Here is a 21,647-nt window from a genome sequence, read left to right as displayed (position 1 = left end):
TGTTTTTTCACAATTCAAAGATGTTTATTTAACAATGTATACATTTCTTTTTTGAAATGTGTTTCAGTATTTAAATAATCAAGTAAAATAATGCTTATATTTCATTTTTCTCCTTTCTACTAAATAACAACATTTTTTAAAAGGTATATTAAGCACAGAAATAAAATATATCTCAAATAAATTTATGTAAACTATATAAATCTTAACCTAGTGGTGTGTACACAGCACCTAATAATAGCTTACCTCTATAATCTAAATTTCTTACCTCTATAATCTACATTTCTTATCTACCTGGATGTGACCAAGAATATTACAATTAAGCAGACCATTGCTTTCTTATCCCAGAAAATCAGGTATTCATAAAACAAACTTCTATGAAGAAAACATGACTTTAAGTAAAAATCATCTATACTGCTAAGACTAAACTAAAAAATGATAATGATATGTAAAAGCAGTAATTACAACAAAAGTATTTTTCAGCTTCTGACTTTTATTACCTTTGTATCCGCAATTCCTTAGGATCAAAGCACATAAGTCCTTCTGAAACTTCTAAATCTTCTCCAGACTTTTTTTCTCGTCTGGCAATTCTTTTTTCTTCACGGCGATATTGTTTCATTAACTGTTTTTCTTGTTCAGACTGAATAGTGACTTGACAACCATAATTGGGTTTAGCATTTTCTCCTAAAATTTTTTTACAATTGTCTAAGAAGCAAATTTAAGAAACACAATGTTTTATAAATCTGAATATGATTTAATCTTTATGAAAACCATTTCCTTACTCCACCCCACAACATGTAATGCTCTAACAGTTCATTTTTTAAAGCTGGCACATTCGATTACATGTTTTAAGGTGAGTTTTTAAAAATCACAGTATCTAAATAAAATTACACGGTGGTTTAAGAAAAGTCAGCAGTATTTTCTTCCTATAGACTAAACAGTTCAATGTCATTCACATTAAAAATTCTTACATATAACATTAGGAACCTAAAAATTCAATTTTATCATTTGAAATTATTTGTTTATATAATTTCAATAAATATAATAATTATCAATACTAATTAGCATTTACTGCTAATATAGTAATAAAACAAACTCTTTCCCTGTTAGACATAACTTTTCTCCATGTAATAGACCTTATGCGGTTAAGCTGCACATATGTTACTACTTAGTTATTTATAGATTACATAAAATTTATTGGCAGTAGTTCAAGACATATTTAAGACAATGACTAAAGCAAATAAAGCAAAAGTATGGTCCACCTTTTCATGGAAACACAGTTTTTTTAAAAAACGGAAAAACCAAGTGAATTAAATCTCAGTGTTTACAAAGTACACTTTAGGTCTGTGGTTTGGTCAACTCAAAATTCAGCAAAACTTTTCTTCCAACAGGATTACCTTCTGTGTTTGTTTAAATCTTTACAGCAACAGTATCTTCACTTACTGAAGTTCTAAAGGAACTAAAAGGAATGTAGCTGAATGTAATCCAAGTCAATAAGCATTTATTGTATTGAGGTCCTACTCAGTTCTAGCCACTGCAGCTAGGCTAGGAGGACAATGAAGAATGAAACTTGGTCCATACCCTGACAGAGCACAGTACAAATTATTTTATCATATTCCAACATCCAATACAGAACAGAGAAGGAATTAAACATAGCATCAAGATGGGAATATTAGCTTTCTAATTCATTCTAAGTCGAATCTTCACAATTCTCAGACAATTGTTACTGACCCATTACATGATACTGAATATAAGCCATTAAAATCTCAATCATAGGGAAAACTTCTACAATGGCTTTATAAGCCTTAAAAAGGAAAATATGTCTCAGAATTATGAAATAAAATAAAATCTCATCTATATTAGGACTAAATTTTACAGTTCTGAAATAAGCATTTTCCTAAGTTTTTATCTCTTATTCTCCAATTATTACATACCTACTACAACAACAGAATGTATAATTAGCGTTCAGTGTTAGAAAAAGAATGCAACATTCTGCCAATTTTCACATGTACTCTGAACTCTTCATAAAAGTTAACTTATCTGCAAAATTACACAATCAGCAACATAGATATTGAGCAGAATATTTAAAAATGTATTTATCAGAAATGAATGTTAAAGATTTTAAGCATAAAACTGTAAATATTTTAGATGACATACTAAATGCTATGCTAATGTAATTAACATTTTAAGCAAATGTGACAGTAACAAAATACTATACATACTTATGATCATCTAAATAAAATTAAAATTATAAGAAGAAAATACGTCTACCTCATAGAAAGCTTAAAAGGTCCTAATTAGAACATACTGGAATCCTGTAAGGCTGAGTATAATAGGCAATTTCAAAAAATCAAGTTGTAAAGCAGTGAATGTTTAAATGTATGGTTCTCCTTGCTGGGTTAGGTTAACTGTAGAGACTGGCATGCAAAAATGAAATGGATATCCTTAACAGTAATTCTAACACAAAGTTATTCTGAAGAACTATGTAGAGGCTTGTATCCTTTTAGAACAGTTGTTTAAAAATGTGTAGCACCTCCCCCTTGTTCTCATGTTCCTTCTCCTGATATATAAGATGCCTGCTCCCCTTTTGCCTTCTGCCATGACTGGAAGCTTCCTGAGGCCTCCCCAGAAGCAAAAGCTACTAATGCTTCATGTACATCCTGCAGAACTGTGAGCCAATTAAACCTCTTTTCTTTATAAATTACCCAGTGTCAGGTATTTATTTATAGCTATGTCAGAATACACTGATACGAAAAGGGTATTGATTCTAAGAAGCTATCCTAATAGAATAAAACTTATGAAATCAACATAATAAACATAAATAAAACTCATCATCTACAGTTTCCAAAAAATGTGTAAAGCAGGACTTACATTAAACTTTACATTAATAAATTACTACTATTAAAAGCTGGAATCAGGCTGTGCACTGTGGCTCACACCTGCAATTCAAACACTCTGGGAGGCTGAGGTGGGAGGACTGCTTTAGGCTAGTAGTTCAAGACTACCCTGGGCAACATGGGGAGACTTCATCTTTATCAAAAAAAAAAAAAAAAAAAAGTTTTTTTTTTTTAATTAACCAGGCATGGTGGTGTACACCTGTGGACCCATCTACTCAGGAGGCTGAGATGGGAGGATCGCTTGAGCACAGAAGGTTGAGGCTGCAGTGATCCCTGATTGTGCCACTGCTCCCTAGCCTAAGCAAGAGGGAGAGGGCCTGTCTCAAAAACAAAAGCTAGAATCAGTAAATACCTCTTTATTAATATTTAGGAGACTGACAAAATGAAATACCAAATTCTCAGAATTTACAACATTGCAGGACTAGATATTTAAACTCATTTATTTTCCTTGGCAGACACCCATTTTAGATGCTCATAAACCTTGCTGGCTTACTGCAATTTCTGATTATATAGTATTCAACAGGTGTGATATGGTTAGGCTTTGTGTCCCCACACAAATCTCATCTTGAATTGTAATCCCCATAATCCCAGGTGTTAAGGGAGGAAGCTTGTGGGAGGTGACTGGATCACAGGGGCAGTTTCCCCCATACTGTTTTAGTGATAGTGATTGAGTTCTCAGGAGATCTGATAGTTTTATAAGTGTTTGGCAAGTTCCTCCTGCACATACTTCTCTCTCCTGCCACCATGTGAAGTAGGTCCTTGCTACCCCTTCACCTTCTACCAGTTGCCTGAGGCCTTCAGCCATGTGGAACTGTGAGCCAATTAAACCTCCTTTGTTTACAGTGTGAGAACTGATTAATACAAGGTGGGAGTGCTCTTGGATGAAGGCAGAGTAGAAGTGTTCAATACATTTAAAGAATAAAGAGGCCTGCAGACAAAGTTGCTAAATTCATATTTTTCAAGTTTCTTACAATCTCAAAGGAACTTGAGGTTCTGAGAACATTTATTAGTAATCAAGAGAATCTGTAAGAAACAGAAAATCTGTCAGAAATTTTAGATTTAAACTATAGCTGTTTTTATCATTTCCTTTTAGTGCCATAATCATAAATGTAAGAAAATGAGGACGTAACTTGCAAGAAGGAATAGATGTTGAATAGTTTGAAGACAGTTGCCAAATTTCTTATGCTCATATACTTTTTTAAAATCCAAAACTATTTGTAAGGCTAGCAAAAAACACTGTGGTAAAGGTAAAAAAGATATTGTTTTCCTATTTATCACTTAAAACCTGAGTTTCACATCAGGTATGTTTTAAGTCAAGCTTTTGTAAAAATAATTTTTTCCCTAGACAACTCTTCTTAATTTTTCTGGGATTTAAAAATATATGTAATATGTGACACTATCAGTGTTCAATTTGCTCAGTGTGATAATTGTATTGTGTTTAGATATGTGCTAAAGATTTTATAGGTAAAGTATCATGATGTCCAGAACTTCCTGTCATTGTTGAGCAAAAATTTTAAAAAGTAGGTGTGTGTGTAAAGGGTCTAGGAAGAGCAAAGTGTCAATGACTAATGAATCTACATGAAGGGTAAACAGTGATCATTGTATTATTCTTGTAACTTTAACTATAGGGTTTGAAAGTTCTCAAAATAAAAAGTTGGAGAGAAATTACACTACTACTTGGCCCATAGTAAGTATATATGTATTTTTTTTTTTTTAAAGAAAATTTGCTATGCAGAACTTCTTTAGCTTAATTAGGTATCACTTGTCAACCGAGTAAACAGACAAACTATAGAATAAGAGAAAATAATTGTATCTGACAAAGGCCTAATATCCAGAATCTATAAAGAACTTAAATCAACAAGCAATAAACAAATAACCACATTAAAAAATGGGCAAAAGACATTAACAGACACTTCTCAATAAAAGACATACAAGCAGCCAACAAATGCTCATCAACACTAATCATCAGAGAAACGCAAATCAAAACCACAATGAGATACCACCTCACACCAGCCAGAATGGCTATTATTAAAATGTCAAATAATAACAGATGTTGGCTCAGTCACAGAAAACAGAGAACATTTATATACTGTTGGTGGGAATGTAAATTAGTCCTGCCACTATGAAAAGTAGTTTGGAGATTTCTCAAAGAGCTTAAGACAGTTAACCATTTGACCCAGCAATCCTATCACTAGGTATATACCCCCTACAAAATCAATCTTTCTACCAAAAAGACATACGGACTCACATGTTCATCACAGCACTCACTATTCACAACAGGAAAGACACAGAATCAACCTAAGTGCCCATCAACAGTGGACTGGATAACAAAAATGCAGTACATATGCACCATGGTACATATGCATTGTTCTGTTTCCTGAGTTGAGTCCATAGTAATATTTTTCTTACAACTTACTACATAACAGCTGTCATTTTACAGTTAAAGCTTTAGAATGTTTCAATTAATCATGACTACATAATGTCCTTTGTAACAACATGAATGCAGCTAGAGGCCATTATCCTAAGTGAATTAACATAGAAAACCAAATACCTCCTGTTCTCACTTATAAGTGGGAGCTACACACTGGGTATACACAGACACAAAGATGGAAACAAGAGACAATGGGGATTCCAAAAGGGCAGCGAGAGGGAGTAGGGAAAGGGATAAACAACTAACTGTTAAGTACTATGATCACCATTTGGGTGACAGAACCCATATCCCAAACCTTAGCATCAAACAATATACTCATGTAACAAACCTGCAAGTGTACCTCCTATATGCAAAATAAAAGAGGAAAATTTGTGTATTCTAAGTAGTTTTAACTTTTACCAAAAACTGCCATACCCAAACACTGCCCTCCTATTTAGATCACTTATGTTTTTTCATAATGCACCATATCTAAAATCTATTTAACAGAGTAATATCAGTAAATTATAATAGGCCAAATAAAAATTAATTACATTAAAAACATTTTCTAACCAATGAATCTTTCCTTTAAATTACAATGACCACTGCATACTTTCTTACCTTGAAGAACCTGAAACCTATGATCATTTGAAGAATTAAGAAATCTATCCACAATTGTAATTCTGTTCTGGAGGAGTTTCTCAATAAGTTCAAGTCCTTCAGGTCCCAGCAGTTCAAATAGCTTATAAAAAGAGAAAAAAGTAACAAACATCTGTTACCTCAAAGTTTAACTTTTTCAAGTTATTAACAACCTATTCAACAGAGTTGTAAAGCCAAACTAACATAGAAATACTCAAAAAGTTTAACAAAAATTGTAATTTAAACTAAGAAAAATGACTCTTCACATTGACAAGAAGCTTTATAAAGGCTATCTGCAATTATATAATTAAAAAACATTATTCAATTTTTAAAAATTAAGATTTGAATATATAACTCCAAATCACAGAATAACAAATTCTTGGTATAACCAAACGAAATTCTAAAATAATTTGCTTTTCAACATATCATTCTGGTTTTCCCAAATAGAGTCCAGAGTACTATTTTTCTTGCAACTTACTACACAACAGCTGTCATTTTAGTATTAAAGAACCATTAGAATGTTTTAATGAATCATGACTTCATGCCAATTTTTTACATGTATTTTAAATGCCAAATAAATCTGAAATCTAAAACACAGTGCTGCAAGTGTTTTACATAACTTTACGAAAATTTCCCAAGCATATCCCACTCTCCTAGGCAGAGCAGTTATCAAATATTAAGTTGATGTCAGAGGTAGAGAACCAGTGTTAGGATTCAGAGAGTTTCAACTACATAATTACACAATATAACTAACTATTCTAGGAAGTCTCTAGGTTTCTGCAAGTATGATCTGGGAAGATATATATATATATATTTACTTATTTATATATTATATATAATATATATTTCTTATTTAGAAATATAATACTCTAATTTTCCATATGAAGATGACATATTAACCAAATTATAACCATTCTCAGGGAATCCACACAAATAAAGACATAAAATAAAAATTTATTTTTTGTATATGGACATTAAAAGTTTAATAAACATTTTCTCCTTGCTCATTTTACTGAATTTATGCACACAAAGGGACAATAAAAGAAACAAAATGAATTATTAAGAATAGTCCTGTCCAATCAATTTTAATTCTACTGGCCAGTATTTTTTAATGAACACATTATATGCCAGGTACTATGATAGGCATTTTGCTAATCCTATCAAGCAAAGTCTCCTAACAATATTTTCAAATTAAGGTATTATTATTGTTATTTTTGGACTTAAGAAAATAAAGTTTTAGAAGATTTACACGAATTGTCCAAAGTTACACAACTAATAGTAGGGTTTTTTGAAATGACATCTATCTGAATCCAAGCCTAAACAACTTTCCACTGCACTACAGTAACACTTTTGAATATTTTCCAAAAAACTGTGTCCCTGAAATATGAAATATATTGTAATAAAAAAGATACCAAATTAGGTAATATAAAAGATATTAATTGAGGTTAAGAAACTTTTGTAAAGGGAAACAGCAGAGGAAGCAGTAAAGAGGCAAGATAATAGGAAAATGGTCAAGAAATATGAAAGTAAATATATAACTTGTGACACTCACCCTCCCTCCCCTCAAAAAAAAAAAAGGTATTAATAATATGTGACAGAAAGGGTTTAAGACAGACAAGGATAAAGGATGCTGGTAGACAAGACATAATGTCTGTGTTCCCTTACCCTCCATACTTCCTCAAAGAATCACCCATCAATAAAGTATAACATATGGAGTCCTAGAAGTCCCGGACACTCAGGGGGCCCACATGGTCAAAATAATTTTCATGATAATACTTAGCTATTATTTGCCTTTCTTATTCTGTTGACATTTGTACTGATGGTGCAAAAGCAATGGTGGGTACAACTGCTAGTGCCTTAGCATAAATCAAGCTAATAGTGTCAAATGAATTAGTAATCATTAATCACTGTTATACAAGCACAACTACAAACAACAACAACACAAAGCCAACTTCACTTAAGAATGTCCTTAAGTAAAGCAATAAAAAATATTAGTTTTGTAAATTTCACATCATGAGTATGTATCTTTTTTAATATTCTGTGTGACAAAAGGGGAAGTATGCATAAAATACTTCTATATATAGAATAAATGCATGTATAAAAGTATTTTATAAAAATTTTATAAAAGTATGTATAAAATTGCTAGTGAAGAGGCTTTCTATGTAACATTATTTTGATTTGAAAGAACGGCTACAGGCAAATTGATTATTCAGAATAGGATATCTGACATTTTCTCAAAAATCAAAGTGAGCTTCCTACACAAAGGAAAACAACTGAATGTAATTTATTGCCAATGCTAAAATGCAAGTTTTCAAGAGAAAATTACAATTTTGAAAAACTTGTATTCACCACTGTAAATGTGACCATTTCCCAATACTTAGAACTTTTCTGATACCAGTGACAATATTAATGAATTCTTTTTATATTATATAATCAAATATGTCAACATTTAGAAGATTTGCATGACTCAATCAATTATTTTCCAAAAGACTCATATATGACGTTATAAAATTATACATGGGTAAAAAAAAAAAAATCCATTAAAAATGAGAAGACCAATAGATTCTCAGGAAAACTAGTATAAAAATTTATTGATATGCCAGATTTTCATTGTAACTAAACTGAAACTACTGCTTGTCAGGTTTTAATTTAGCATCAAAAAAGAATATTAAAAATTATTTGAAAAGGCTTTTAAAATATTATTCTCTTTTCTAACTGCATATCTATGTGAGCCTGGATTCCCTTTGAATGCTTAAACCAAAAATATGTATGATAGCAGATTGATTACAGAAGCAGGTATGAGAATCTGCTTTCTATTAAACCAGACATTAAAAAGATTGCAAAAATTTAAAATAATGCTACTTTTCTTTCTACATTTTACAGTTTTGGAAAATATAGTTAATTTTCATCAAGCTGTTAACTTCCATTACTATTGTTATTTTAAAATGAATAAATATACGCAGTCATGTGTCACTTAATAACACATATCCTGAGACATGAACCACTAGGTGATTCTGTGGGAACATCATAGAGTGTACTTACACAAACCTAGATGAGGCAGTATTCTACACAGCTAGACTATATGGTGTAGCCTATTTCTCTTAGGCTACCAACCTATACACCATGCTACTATACTGAATACTGGAGTCCACTGAAACACAATGGTAAGTAATGGTGTATATATGTAAACACAGACAAGATACAGTAAAAACTACTGTACAAAATATAAAAAGTGGTATAACTGTATACCTAAAGAGGAGCCTGCAGGATTGGAAGTTACTCTAGTTGAGTCAGTGAGTAATGAGTGAATGTGAAGGCCTAGGATGTTACTGTACTACCGCAGACTTTATAAACACTGTTCACTTTGGCTACACTACGTTTATTTTTTCAAAAAAAAAAAAAAACACACACACACAGTCTTGGATAATAAGTTGACCTTAGCTTACTGTAACTTTTTACTTCATAAACTTTACATTTAACTTTTTGACTCTTTTATAACAACACTTAGCTTAAACAAAAACACTGTACAGCTGCACAAAAATATTGTCTTTATAACCTTATTCTATAAGCTTTTTCTATTTTTAAAATTTTCATTTTTTCAACTTGATAATTAAAACCTTACACACAAAAACACATTAGCTTAGGCCTACACAAAGTCAGGATCATCAAGATGTCACTGGTGATAGAAATTTTTCAGTTCTATTATAATGTTACAGCACCACTGTTGTATATAGTCCGTCACTGACCAAAACATCCTTATGCAGCACATGACTGTACTTGAAGAGTTTCTCAGTTTTAGTTTCTGGTATAGTGAATACCAATAGACATAAACCATATAAACAAAATCTTGTAGAGTACTCAATAACTTTTAAGAGCATAAAGAGGTTCTGAGATCATAAAGTTTGATAACTGATGGCCAAGATTACCATAAAACATTTTTAAATGGTCACATTCTACTTATTTTATGCCCACATTTCTATAGCGTTTTCATGCCATAGTACATTTGGAAAGTCATAATATTTATAAAGCATATGAAGTAAACGGACAAGGCTACTCTGACCAAAAGAGACTAATTAAAAGCCTAAGTGATCCTTGGCCCAGATAACTGCCTTGAGGATTAGTTAATAAGAATAGTATCCCAGCCCACCTACAACCTATTATGTCATATGCCCTGGCACACCTGAAGGAAACCTCTACTATACTAACACAAAAATCTGTTCATATAATATCATGGTTTAAAATCCTTCATAGCATCCTGATCCTTACAAGATAAAATCCAAACCTCTAAGTACCCCCTCATGATTGATACCTTCCATTGGCTGGTCCCAATAAGCCTGTCTGGCATCACATTCTTGCTTTCTCCAACTCATAAGTCCTTATCATTGAATGACACCAATCCATCTGCTACTCTGAAGGCATGCTCTTTCACATGTCCATGTGTCTCTACATGCTAGTCCTGCTAGGCAGAATTACCTCTCTAATTTCCTCAACACAGTAACCTCTCCTTTTAATCTTCAAAATCCAGCTCAAATAATAACTCTTCTCCAAGACTTTCTCTATCTTTACTATGTTTTATGGCAGTTAAACAGCATACAAAGCTTCCCCATTACTCTATGTCTTCCTTCAAGGAAACTTTACTCTTTGTTTCTCCAAGAGTTAAAATAGTGCAAGACAAATGGCAAGTGCTAATTAATTAAGATGTATCAAAGACATGCTGTATTCATAACAGTATTTTCTTTCAAATTTTTAGCCCTTAAGTGTCATATTTTTTCAAAAGGAATCATTAGAAGCATATGTTTTATTTACTAGATTAAACTCTTTCTAAATAAAAGCAAATATTGTCTATAAAAATAATCTCAAAACAGAAAGAATCCTAAGTAGGTTGCTTTTGACAACACAAAAAAGTCTTTTGCCAAACTCCACCCAACACAGGATGAAGATTAAGTTTTTGTTGTTGTGTTGTTGTTGCTGTTTAATCTCCTTCAATTGCTGGTAGTTGCAAACACTTTAAGGCCCTCCTGCAACCTCAAAAATGGTTAACATATAACAAGTATAAGAGATACCACTAAATCTACATTAAGATTCCTAAAAAACTGGTAATAAGAATTAACAGATCTGTGAAAAAATAAAAGCAAGCAAATAGTCTAGACAAAATAATGTACACAAGATCCACGTTTGATCCTCCTTTCATCCTTCAGGCATGTGTAAAAGTACTGACCACGTGGCCGCCCGCGGTGGCAAGAGGAGGATTTTTGTCTATGTTTACCCCTTCCCATACTAAAGTCACCTACAAACAGTGTCTAACAACATAAATATTTCTGGAGTTGAATCAAAAAAATCACATAAGTGATGACCCAATGGAAATGAATGATAGGCCCATTTGTCCAACTCCAGTTTTTCCACACTTAATCTTGCACAGTCTTGCTCCTACTAGCATTAACTCTGTATTTAAAATAACATATTTTTATAAATGTTAACATTAAAGTGCTAAATTAGAGCTCCAATAAGATCAAATACAGAAAAGAAAAACACAACTAAAGTTATCACCTCCTTTCTCAAATCTTCTTTCTCCTCTCATCACCAATTCTGTTAATGATACAATAATCCCTCAATGAAATTAAAGTTCAAAATATTCTGATCAGAATTTGTTATTTCTTCTAGTTACACTTAACACCAAAATATACTACAAGTGAAGTGATTGTTCTTATCAGAAAAGTAGAGAAAGTTAAAAATATACAAAGGACAGTTTATGGAATGAAATTACAAATAGTCCTTATCAAAACACACTAAGAAACACTCACTCAGGCTCCCTTGTTATATTAAAAAAAAAAAAAAACCTTAAAATTACATTGATTTCTGTTAACCTTTCAGATTGCCAAAAATTCAAACATTCAACAGGGCATAGAGTTGAAGCCTAAGTACTCTATGAAAAACATCTACAATTGTGGCGAACAACAACTAGAAAAAGATTCAAAGATTCAAGGACTAGGTTATATAGGAAGAGAGAACTGAGTAAAGAGACAACTGAGAGGAACCCACTGGGTTCGGGATAAATGTCAACACTGACCTCTAAAATAATTCTTTCAAAGGGGCCACAAACTTATTAGTTTGTAGAGAAATTTATGTCCCCCCAAAATGTTGCAAATGATAGAGTAATAAGCTTGAGATTAGTAGTTTCAAATCTAGTTATAATCAGTAAAAGGAGAAAGGGCTCTGCCAAAACCATACCAGGGTAACAGAGGACATACCCAAAGATACATCTCCATAACAAACAACATCAGAAGCTTAATACTATGAAGTGAGAGGGGATGAAATCGTACTAAAATAACTTAGCAAAGTGACTTAAAAAAAAAAAAAAAAACCCCAAGCAGGCAACCATAACTAGCCCCAGTGGAATCATGGGACAAATATCCAGAGTATCCACAATATATTAACTAAAATGTTCATTTTCTAATGAAAAATTATAAGGTATGTAAAGAAATGGAGAGGTACGATCCACATACTAGGGGGAAAAAAGCAAGCAACAGAAATTGCCTGTGAAGGTAACCACATGTCAAATTTAATAGAAAAATACTTCAAAGTAGGCATTGTAAATATGTTCAAAGAACTAAAGAGAACCGTGATTAAAGAATTAAACAGTGACCAAAGAAATAAACACAAGTCCAAATGAAATAGGAAAGAAACTGAGATAGCATTTTTTTAAAAATGAAAATTATGAAATTATACACTACAGTAACTGAAATTAAATATTAATTAGAAGGACTCCATAGTAGAGTCAAACTGCCAGAAGAAATAATCAGCAAACTAGAAGACAAATGGATATTATGACATTTGAAGAACAAAAACAAGGCCAGGAATGGCAGCTCCTACATGTGATCCATCACTTTGAGAGGCTGAGAAGGGAGGATTGCTTGAGGCCGTAGTTAGAGATCAGCCTGGGCAACATAGCAAGACTCTGTCTCTTCAAAAAATAAAAGAATTAGCCAGGTGTGGTGGTGCATGCCTGTAGTCTTAGCTACTCGGAAAGCTGAGGCGGGAAGAATCCTTAAACCCAGGAGTTCAAGGCTGCCATGGGCTATGATCACACCACTGCTCTCCAGCCTGGACAAGAGAGCAAGACCCTGTCTCAAAATTGGATGGATGGATGGATGGACAGATAGACAGAAAGACAGGTAGATGAAGAAAAAAAAATTAGAAAAATTCAGAGACTCTGAAAAATGTGAAACACCACTAAGTGCACCGACATACACATAATGAGCATACCCAAAGGAAAGAAAAGAACAAAAAAATTTTGAAAAAACAATAGCTTAAAACTTCTGAAATTTATTGAAAAACCCACATCCAGGAAGCTTAACAAATTCCAAGTATGATAAATACAAAGAGATCCACATACAGACACATAATAGTACAAATTATGAAAGTTACAAACAAGGAAAAAAAAATCTTTAAAGCAGCAAGAGAAAAATAATTCAGCACTTAAAAGGAAACACCAATAAACTAACTGCTGACTTCTCAGCAGAAACCATGAAGGCCAGAAATTATGCAATAACATATTCAAAGTACTATAAAATAAAATAAGATTAAAAAAAAACCCAAACCTGTCAGCCAGAAATCCTATATCCAGCAAAACTACCATTCAAAAGTGAAGGCAAAATAAGGATGTTCCCAGATAAAAACTAAGAGATAAGCCAGGTGCAGTGGTTCACACCTGTAATCCCAGCACTTTGGGAGGCAAAAGCAGGTGGATCAACTGAGGTTGGGAGTTCAAGACCAGCCTGACCAACATGGAGAAACCCTCTCTACTAAAAATACAAAAAATTTAGCCAGGCATGGTGGTGCATGCCTATAATCCCCCATACAGGAGGCTGAGGCAGGAAAAGCACTTGAACCTGGGGAGGTGGAGGTTGTAGTGAGCTGAGATCGCGCCATTGTACTCCAGCCTGGGCAACAAGAGCGAAACTCCATCTCAAAAAAAAAAAAAAATAATAATAAGAGATTTTGTTGATAGCCGACTTACCTTACAAGAAACATTAAAGGAAGTTTTTGAGGTTGAAAGCAAGTAACTATAGATGATAATACAAATTCACAAATTACATTACATATTACATACGGTGTCTGTGTGTGTGTGTTTGAGTGTATATGTGTGTGTATAAGGGAAGTACTAAAATATATTAATTGAAAATGAAAAGGAATACAGAATGGGGAGATGAAAGATAAATAATTCAACAATAACAGTTGGAGGGTGTAATAATCACACTTTCAATACTGGATATAAAACCAAGCAGAAGATTACTAAGAAAATACAAGAATTTTTATCAGCTTAAGGAGCTTTGCGGCCACAACTATGGGGTTTTCTGAATATAGAATTGTGTTGTCTGAAACACAGACAGACTGACTTCCTCTCTTCCTATTTGGATGCCTGATATTTCTTTCTCCTGCCTGATTGCTTTGGGTAGATGTCCAATACTAATGCTGAATAGGTGAGAGAGGGCATCCTTGTCTTGTGCCAATCTTCAAGGGGAATGCTTCCAGATTTTGCCAATTCAATATGATCCTGACTGTGGATCTGTCATAGATGGCTCTTACTATTTTGAGGTATGTTCCTTCAATACCTAGTTTATAGAGGGTTTTTAACATTAAGGAGGTTAAATTTCATCAAAAGCCTTTTCTGCAACTATTGAGATAAGCATGTGGGTTTTGACTTTAGTTCTGTTTTTGTGATGAATCACATTTATTGATCTGCATATGCTGAACCAATCTTGCATCCCAGGGATAAAGCCTACTTGGTTGTGATGGATACATTTTTTGATGTGTTGCTGCAATCAGTTTGCCAGTATTTTGTGGAGAATTTTTGCACGCCTGAAGAAAACACCTGAAGTTTTCTTTTTTGTTGTTGCTGTGTCTCAGCCAGGTTTTGGTATCAGGATGATGTTGGCCTTATAGAATTAGTTAGGGAGGAGTCCCTCCTTCCCAGTTTCTTGGAATGGTTTTAATAGAAATGGTACCAGCTCTTCTTTGTACCTCTCATAGAATTCAGCTGTGAAACCATCCAGTTCTGAGCTTTTTTTAGTTGTACAATATTTATCACTGATTCAATTTCAATGCTTATTATTGGTCTGTCTAGGGAATCAATGTCTTCCTGGTTCAGTCTTGGGAGGGTATATGTGTCCAGGAATTTATCCCTTTCTTCTAAATTTTCTAGCTTATGTGCACAGAGGTGTTTATAGTATTCTCTGATAGTTGTTTGTATTTCTCTGGGATCAGTGGTGATATTCCCCTTATTCCTAATTGTATTTATTTGGATCTTCTCTCTTTTCATTAGTCTAGCTAGCAGTCTATTTTATTAATTTTTTCAAAAAATCAACTAGAATTGTTGATCATTTGAATAGTTTTTCGTGTCTCAACCTCCTTCAGTTCAGCTCTGACTTTGATTATTTCTAGCATTCTCCTAGCTTTGAGGTTGGTTTACTCTTGGTTCTCTAGTTCTTTTAGCTGTGATGTTAGGTTGTCAAATTGAGATCTTTCTAACTTTTTGATCAGGAAAGTCTCAGGATACAAAATAAATATACAAAAATAACCAGCATTTCTATACACCAACGACAGTCAAGCCAAGAGATAAACTGGGAATGCAATCCCACTCATAATTGCCAGAAAAATAAAATATCTAGAAATACAGCTAATGAGGGAGGTAAGAGATCTCTACAAGAGAAACTACAAAACACTGCTCAAATAAATCAGACAACACAAACAAATGGACAAACATTCCATGCTCATGGATAGGAAGAGTCAATATCATTAAAATGGCCCTACTGCCAAAACAATTTATAGATCCAATGCTATTCTTAGCAAAGTATGAATCACATTCTTCGAAGAACTTAAAAAAAAAAAAAAAAAAACTATTTTAAAATTCACATGGAACCAAAAAAGAGCTCAGATAGCCAAGGCAATCCTATGCAGAAAGAACAAAGCTGAAGACATCATGTTACCTGACTTCAAACTATACCACATGGCTACCATAACCAAAATAGCATGGTATTGGTACAAAAACTGATATATAGAGAAATAGAACAGGTTAGAGAACCCAGAAATAGGCCCACACACCCACAAACATCTGATCTTTGACCAAGCTGACAAAAGCAAGGAATGGGGGAAAGACTCCATATTCAATAAATGGTGCTAGAATAACTGACTAGCCATAGGCAGAAGACTGAAAATGGAAGACTGAATCTTCCTTACATCACATAAAAAATTAACTAAAGATGGATTAAAGACTTAAATGTAAAACCTAAAACTATAAAAATTCTGGAAGACAACCGACAATACTATTCTGAACATAAGAATGAGCAAAGATTTCATGATAAAAATGCCAAAAGCAACTACAAAAATTAATAAATGAAAACTAATTCTGTAGAGCAAAAGAGACTATCAACAGGGTAAACAGAATGAGAGAAAATATTTGCAAACTATACATCCAACAAAGGTCTAATATCCAATATCTACAAGGAACTTAAATTAACAAGCAAAAGACAAACAACCCCATTAAAAAGGGGGCAAAGGACATGAACAGACACTTTCAAAACAAGATACACTGTGGCCAACAAGCATACAAAAAAAAGCTCAACATCACTGATCATTAGAGAAATGCAAATCAAAACCACAATGAGATACCATCTCACATCAGTCAGAATGGCTATTACTAAAAAGTCAAAAAATAAAGATGCTAGTGAGGTTATGGAGAAAAAGGTATACTTATACACTGCTGGTGGGAGTGTAAATTAGTTCAATCATTTGTGGAAAGCAGTGTGGCAATTCCTCAAAGAGCTAAAAAAAGAACTATCACTTGACCCAGCAATTCTACTACTGGGTGTATACCCAAAATAATATAAATCATTCTATTACAAAGACACATGCACACATATGCTCACTGCAGCACTATTCACAATAGCAAAGATATGGAGTCAACCTAAATCCCATCACTGGTAGACTGGACAAAGAAAACGTGGTACATACACATTACGGAATACTACGCAGCCATAAAAAAAGAATGAGACTATCTTCTTTGCAGGAACATGGATAGTGCTGAAGGCCATTATCTTTAGCAAACTAGCACACCAACAGAAAATCAAATACTGCATGTTCTCACTTATAAGTGGGAGCTAATTGACGAGAACACATGAACACATAGAGAGGAACAACAGATACTGGGGCCTACCTGAGGGTAGAGGGTGGGAGGAAAGAGAGAATCCGGAGGAATAACTAATAAGTTCTAGGCTTATAACTTGGGTGACTAAATAATCTGTATAACAAACTCATATGACCTGAGTTTACCTATACAACAAATCTGCACATGTACTCCTGAACTTAAAATAAAAGTTAAGAAATATAAATAAAAATTTAAAAAATTTAAAAAAAAAAGACATACAGGATTGAGCTACACTATAAACCATCTAAACCTAACAGACATCTATAGAACACCTACCCATCAAAAGCAGAACATATATTCTTCTCCAGCACACATGAAACTTCTCCAGGATAGATCATATACTTGGCTATAATACAAACCTCAATAATTTTAAAGGATAGAAATAATACGGCCGGGCGTGGTGGCTCAAGCCTGTAATCCCAGCACTTTGGGAGGCCGAGACGGGCGGATCACGAGGTCAGGAGATCGAGACCATCCTAGCTAACGCGGTGAAACCCCGTCTCTACTAAAAAATACAAAAAAAACTAGCTGGGCGAGGTGGCGGGCGTCTGTGGTCCCAGCTACTTGGGAGGCTGAGGCAGGAGAATGGCGTAAACCCGGGAGGCAGAGCTTGCAGTGAGCTGAGATCCGGCCACTGCACTCCAGCCTGGGCGACAGAGCGAGACTCCCTCTCAAAAAAAAAAAAAAAAAAAAAGAAATAATACAAAGTATGTTTTCCAACTACAATAGAATGAAACTAGAAATCAGTAACCAAAAACAAAAGAGAAATCAGAAAACACATTGAGATGAATGAAAATAAAGATCCAACAGAGCAAAACTGATGGGATTCAGCTAAAGCAGTGAAAAGGGAAAAATTTATAGCTATAAATATATATAAAGAAAAAGTAACATCTCAAACCAATAACCTATCAACCTTAAGACACTGGAAAAGGAAGAGCAAAATAAACCTAAAGCAAGCAGAAGGAAGGAAATAATAAAGTTTAGAGCAAAAAGTAAATGAAATCGAAAAGAAAAACAATAGAGAAAATAAAGGAAACCAAAGGTGTTCTTTGAAAAGATTAACAAAATTAACAAAACTTTAGCTAGATTGACCATGAACAAAAGAGAGAAGACGCATATTAGTAGGATCATATATAAGTCAGGACATACTACTAAGCTGAAAGTAGTAAAAAAAGATTCTATAGAAATGTTATAAACAATTGTATACCAATATATTAGATATATGAGATGAAAGGGAAAAATTCCTAGAAAGCTACACACTACCAAAACCAACCCAAGAAGTAATAGATAATCTGAACAGACCTATAACAAGTAAAAGATTGAATTAGTAATCAAGAAACGACCCACAAAGAAAAGCCCAGGTCCAGATGGCTTCACTGTTGAATTCCACTAAATATTTAAAGAAGTTAATACTAATTCCTCACACTCATTACAAAAAGAGAAGAAAACACTTCCCGATTCATTTCAGGAGGCCAATATTACTCTGACACCAAAACCAGATAAATATATCACCTGAAAACTATAGAGCAGTATCTCTTAGGAATGTGAACACAAAATTCCTCAATGAAATACAAGCAAACCGAAAGCAGCGATATAGAAAAAGAATTATAAACCGTGATAGTGAGATTAATGTCAGGGATACAAGGTTGGTTCAGCATTAGAAAACCAACTGATAGACTACATCATATCAATAGAATTAAAAAAACAAATCACATGATCAGCTCAACAGATGCAGAAAAATGAACCAGAAAAAATCCAATACTCTTTAATAATAAAATCATTCAACAAAGTAGCTCTTGAAGGGATGTTGTTCCACAATGTGATCAAGGGTATCTATGAAAAATTCACAGCTGGCTGGGCGCGGTGGCTCGTGCTTGTAATCCCAGCACTTTGGGAGGCCGAAGCAGATGGATCACGAGGTCAGGAGTTTGAGACCAGCCTGGCCAAGATGGTGAAACCCCATCTCTACTAAAAACATAAAAATTAGCCAGGTGCAGTGATGGGCACCTGTAATCCCAGTTACTTAGGAGGTTGAGACAGGAGAACTGCTTGAACACAGGAGGCAAGGAGAAGGTTGCCGAGAGCCAAGATTGTGCCACTGCACTCTAGCCTGGGCGACAGGGCAAGACTCCGTCTCAAAAAAAGAAAAGAAAAATCCGCAGCTAACATACACAGCAGCATTTCATAATTGTGAAAAACTATATATGTAACCCACTAAGATTAGAAATAAGAAAAATAAGTCTGCGCTCACCACTTCTATTCAACACTGTACTGTAGGTTCTAGGCAGGGCAGTTAGGCAAAAGCCAAAAAAAAAAAAAAAAGAAAGAAAAGGAAATATAAGGCATTTACATTAAAAAGCAGTAAAACTACATATAGAAAAAAAAACATTAGAAGGGATAAACATGTTGAGCAAGGGTTACAGGACAGAAGATCAATATACAAAAATCAATTATAGTTCTGTAACTAGCAATGAAAAATCTGAAAATAAAAGTAAAAAAATTCCATTTACAAACCAACCCAAATGTCCATCAACGATAGACAGGATTAAGAAAATGTGACACATATACACCATGGAATATAAAAAAGGATGAATTCATGTCCTTTGCAGGGACATGGATGAAGCTGGAAACCATCATTCTCAGCAAACTATGCCAAGGAGAGAAAACCAAACGCCACGTGTTCTCACTCATAGGTGGGAATTGAATCAGTTGGACACAGGGTGGGGAACATCACATATTGGGACATTTTGGGGGGATGGAGGCTGGGGAAGGGATAGCATTAGGAGAAATACCTAATGTAAATGATGAGTTGATGGGTGCAGCAAACCAACATGGCACATGTATACCTATGTATCAAATCTGCACGTTGTGCACATGTACCCTAGAACTTAAAGTATTAAAAAAATTCCATTTACAGTAGCATCAAAAACATTATGTATCAGTTAGGGTTCTCTAGAGGAACAGGACTAATAGGATAGATGTATACATGAAAGGAAGTTTTTTAAGGCATATTGACTCACATGATCATAAGGTGAAGTCCTGCAACAGGCCATCTGCAAGCTGAGGAACAAGGAAGCCAGTCCGAGTTCCAAAACCTCAAAAGTAGGGAAGCTGACAGTGCAGCCTTCAATCTGTGGCAGAAGGCCCACGAGCTCCCAGCAAGTCACTGGTGTAAGTCCAAGAGTCCAAAAGCTGAAGAACTTAAGAGTCCGATGTTCAAGGACAGGAAGCATCCAGGAAGGGGGATGGGGGGAGATGAAGGCTGGAAACTCAGCCAGTCTAGTCTTTCCATATTCTCCTGCCTGCTTCATTCTAGCTGTGCTGGCAGCTGATTAGATTGCACCCACCCAGACTGAGAGTAGCTCTACCTCTCCCAGTCCACTGAACTCAAATTTTAATCTCCTTTGGCAAATACCCTCACAGACACACCCAGAACAGTATTTTGCATCCTTCAATCCAATCAAGTTGACACTCAATATTAACCATCATACATTACTGGGGAAAAAAATCGAACAAAGGAAGTATAAGAGTTCTACACTGAAAACTGCAAATACTGCTGAAAGAAATTTTAAAAGATCTAGATAAATAGGAAAACAGTCATGTTGATGAATCAGAAGACTATTGCTAGGATTATAATAAACCCCAATTTGCTCTACATATTAAATCCAGTTCCTATCAAAATCCCAGGTGACTTCTTTATAGAAATTAACAGGCTGATTCTAAAAATCAGATGGAATAGCAGAAAACCCAGAATAGTCAAAATAAACTTGAAGAGAACAAAGTTTAAGACTCACACTTTCATACTTCTAATTTACTACACAGCAACAGTAATTTAAAGAGTGTAGTACCAACATGAGGATACACAGACAGCTCAACAGAGTAGAACTGAGAGTCCAGAAATAAACCCAAGCATCTATGGTCAACCAGTTTTTTAAAAGAATGCCAAGACTGTTTAAAGGGAAAAGAAGAGACTTTTCAGTAAATGATGATGGGACAACTGGCTAGTTGTACCTTTACTGTACCTTTACTTCATACCATATAAAAAAGCTGTACCTTTACTTCATACCATATAAAAAATCAATTCAAATGAATAAATGACCTAAATGTAAGAGCTAAAATGATAAAACTCTTAGAAGAAGACACAGGAATGAATCTTTATGGCTGTAGATATGGTAAAGAATTCTTAAATATGACATCAACAGAATGAGCAAAGAAAGACAACAGATAATTTAGATTTCATCAAAATAAAAAATTATTTGTGCTTTAAAGGATACCAACATGAAAATGAAAAGGTAACCCACAGAATAGGAAAAAATATTTGTAAATCATATGTCTATCTGATAAGGGATGTGTATCCAAAATATACAATGAATTCTTACAACTCAATAATAAAAAGAAAACCCAATATAAAAATGAGCAAAGGATCTGAATTTCTGCATGGACTATACATAGATGACCAATAACCAGGATGATACTCAACATAATTAGTCATCAGAGAAATGCA

The 21,647-nt window shown here is 34.0% G+C and overlaps 1 protein-coding gene across 1 annotated transcript in view; it reads right to left on the bottom strand.

Annotated features, from left to right (window-relative positions):
- Nucleotides 1-21,647, bottom strand: part of ASCC3 (activating signal cointegrator 1 complex subunit 3) — a 389,336-nt gene that overhangs the window by 294,541 nt on the left and 73,148 nt on the right. The window contains exons 5-6 of the mRNA XM_023205913.2: nucleotides 5,923-6,043; nucleotides 498-702 (exon numbers count right to left, since the gene is read on the bottom strand). Of these exons, the coding sequence (XP_023061681.2) occupies nucleotides 498-702; nucleotides 5,923-6,043 (326 nt within the window). The remainder of the gene's footprint in view (nucleotides 1-497; nucleotides 703-5,922; nucleotides 6,044-21,647) is intronic.

Source organism: Piliocolobus tephrosceles, chromosome 5 (assembly GCF_002776525.5).
Source record: "Piliocolobus tephrosceles isolate RC106 chromosome 5, ASM277652v3, whole genome shotgun sequence".
NCBI lineage: Eukaryota > Metazoa > Chordata > Mammalia > Primates > Cercopithecidae > Piliocolobus > Piliocolobus tephrosceles.
The sequence above is the reverse complement of the archived record's forward strand: the minus strand, read 5'-3'. Positions and strand labels throughout refer to the sequence as shown.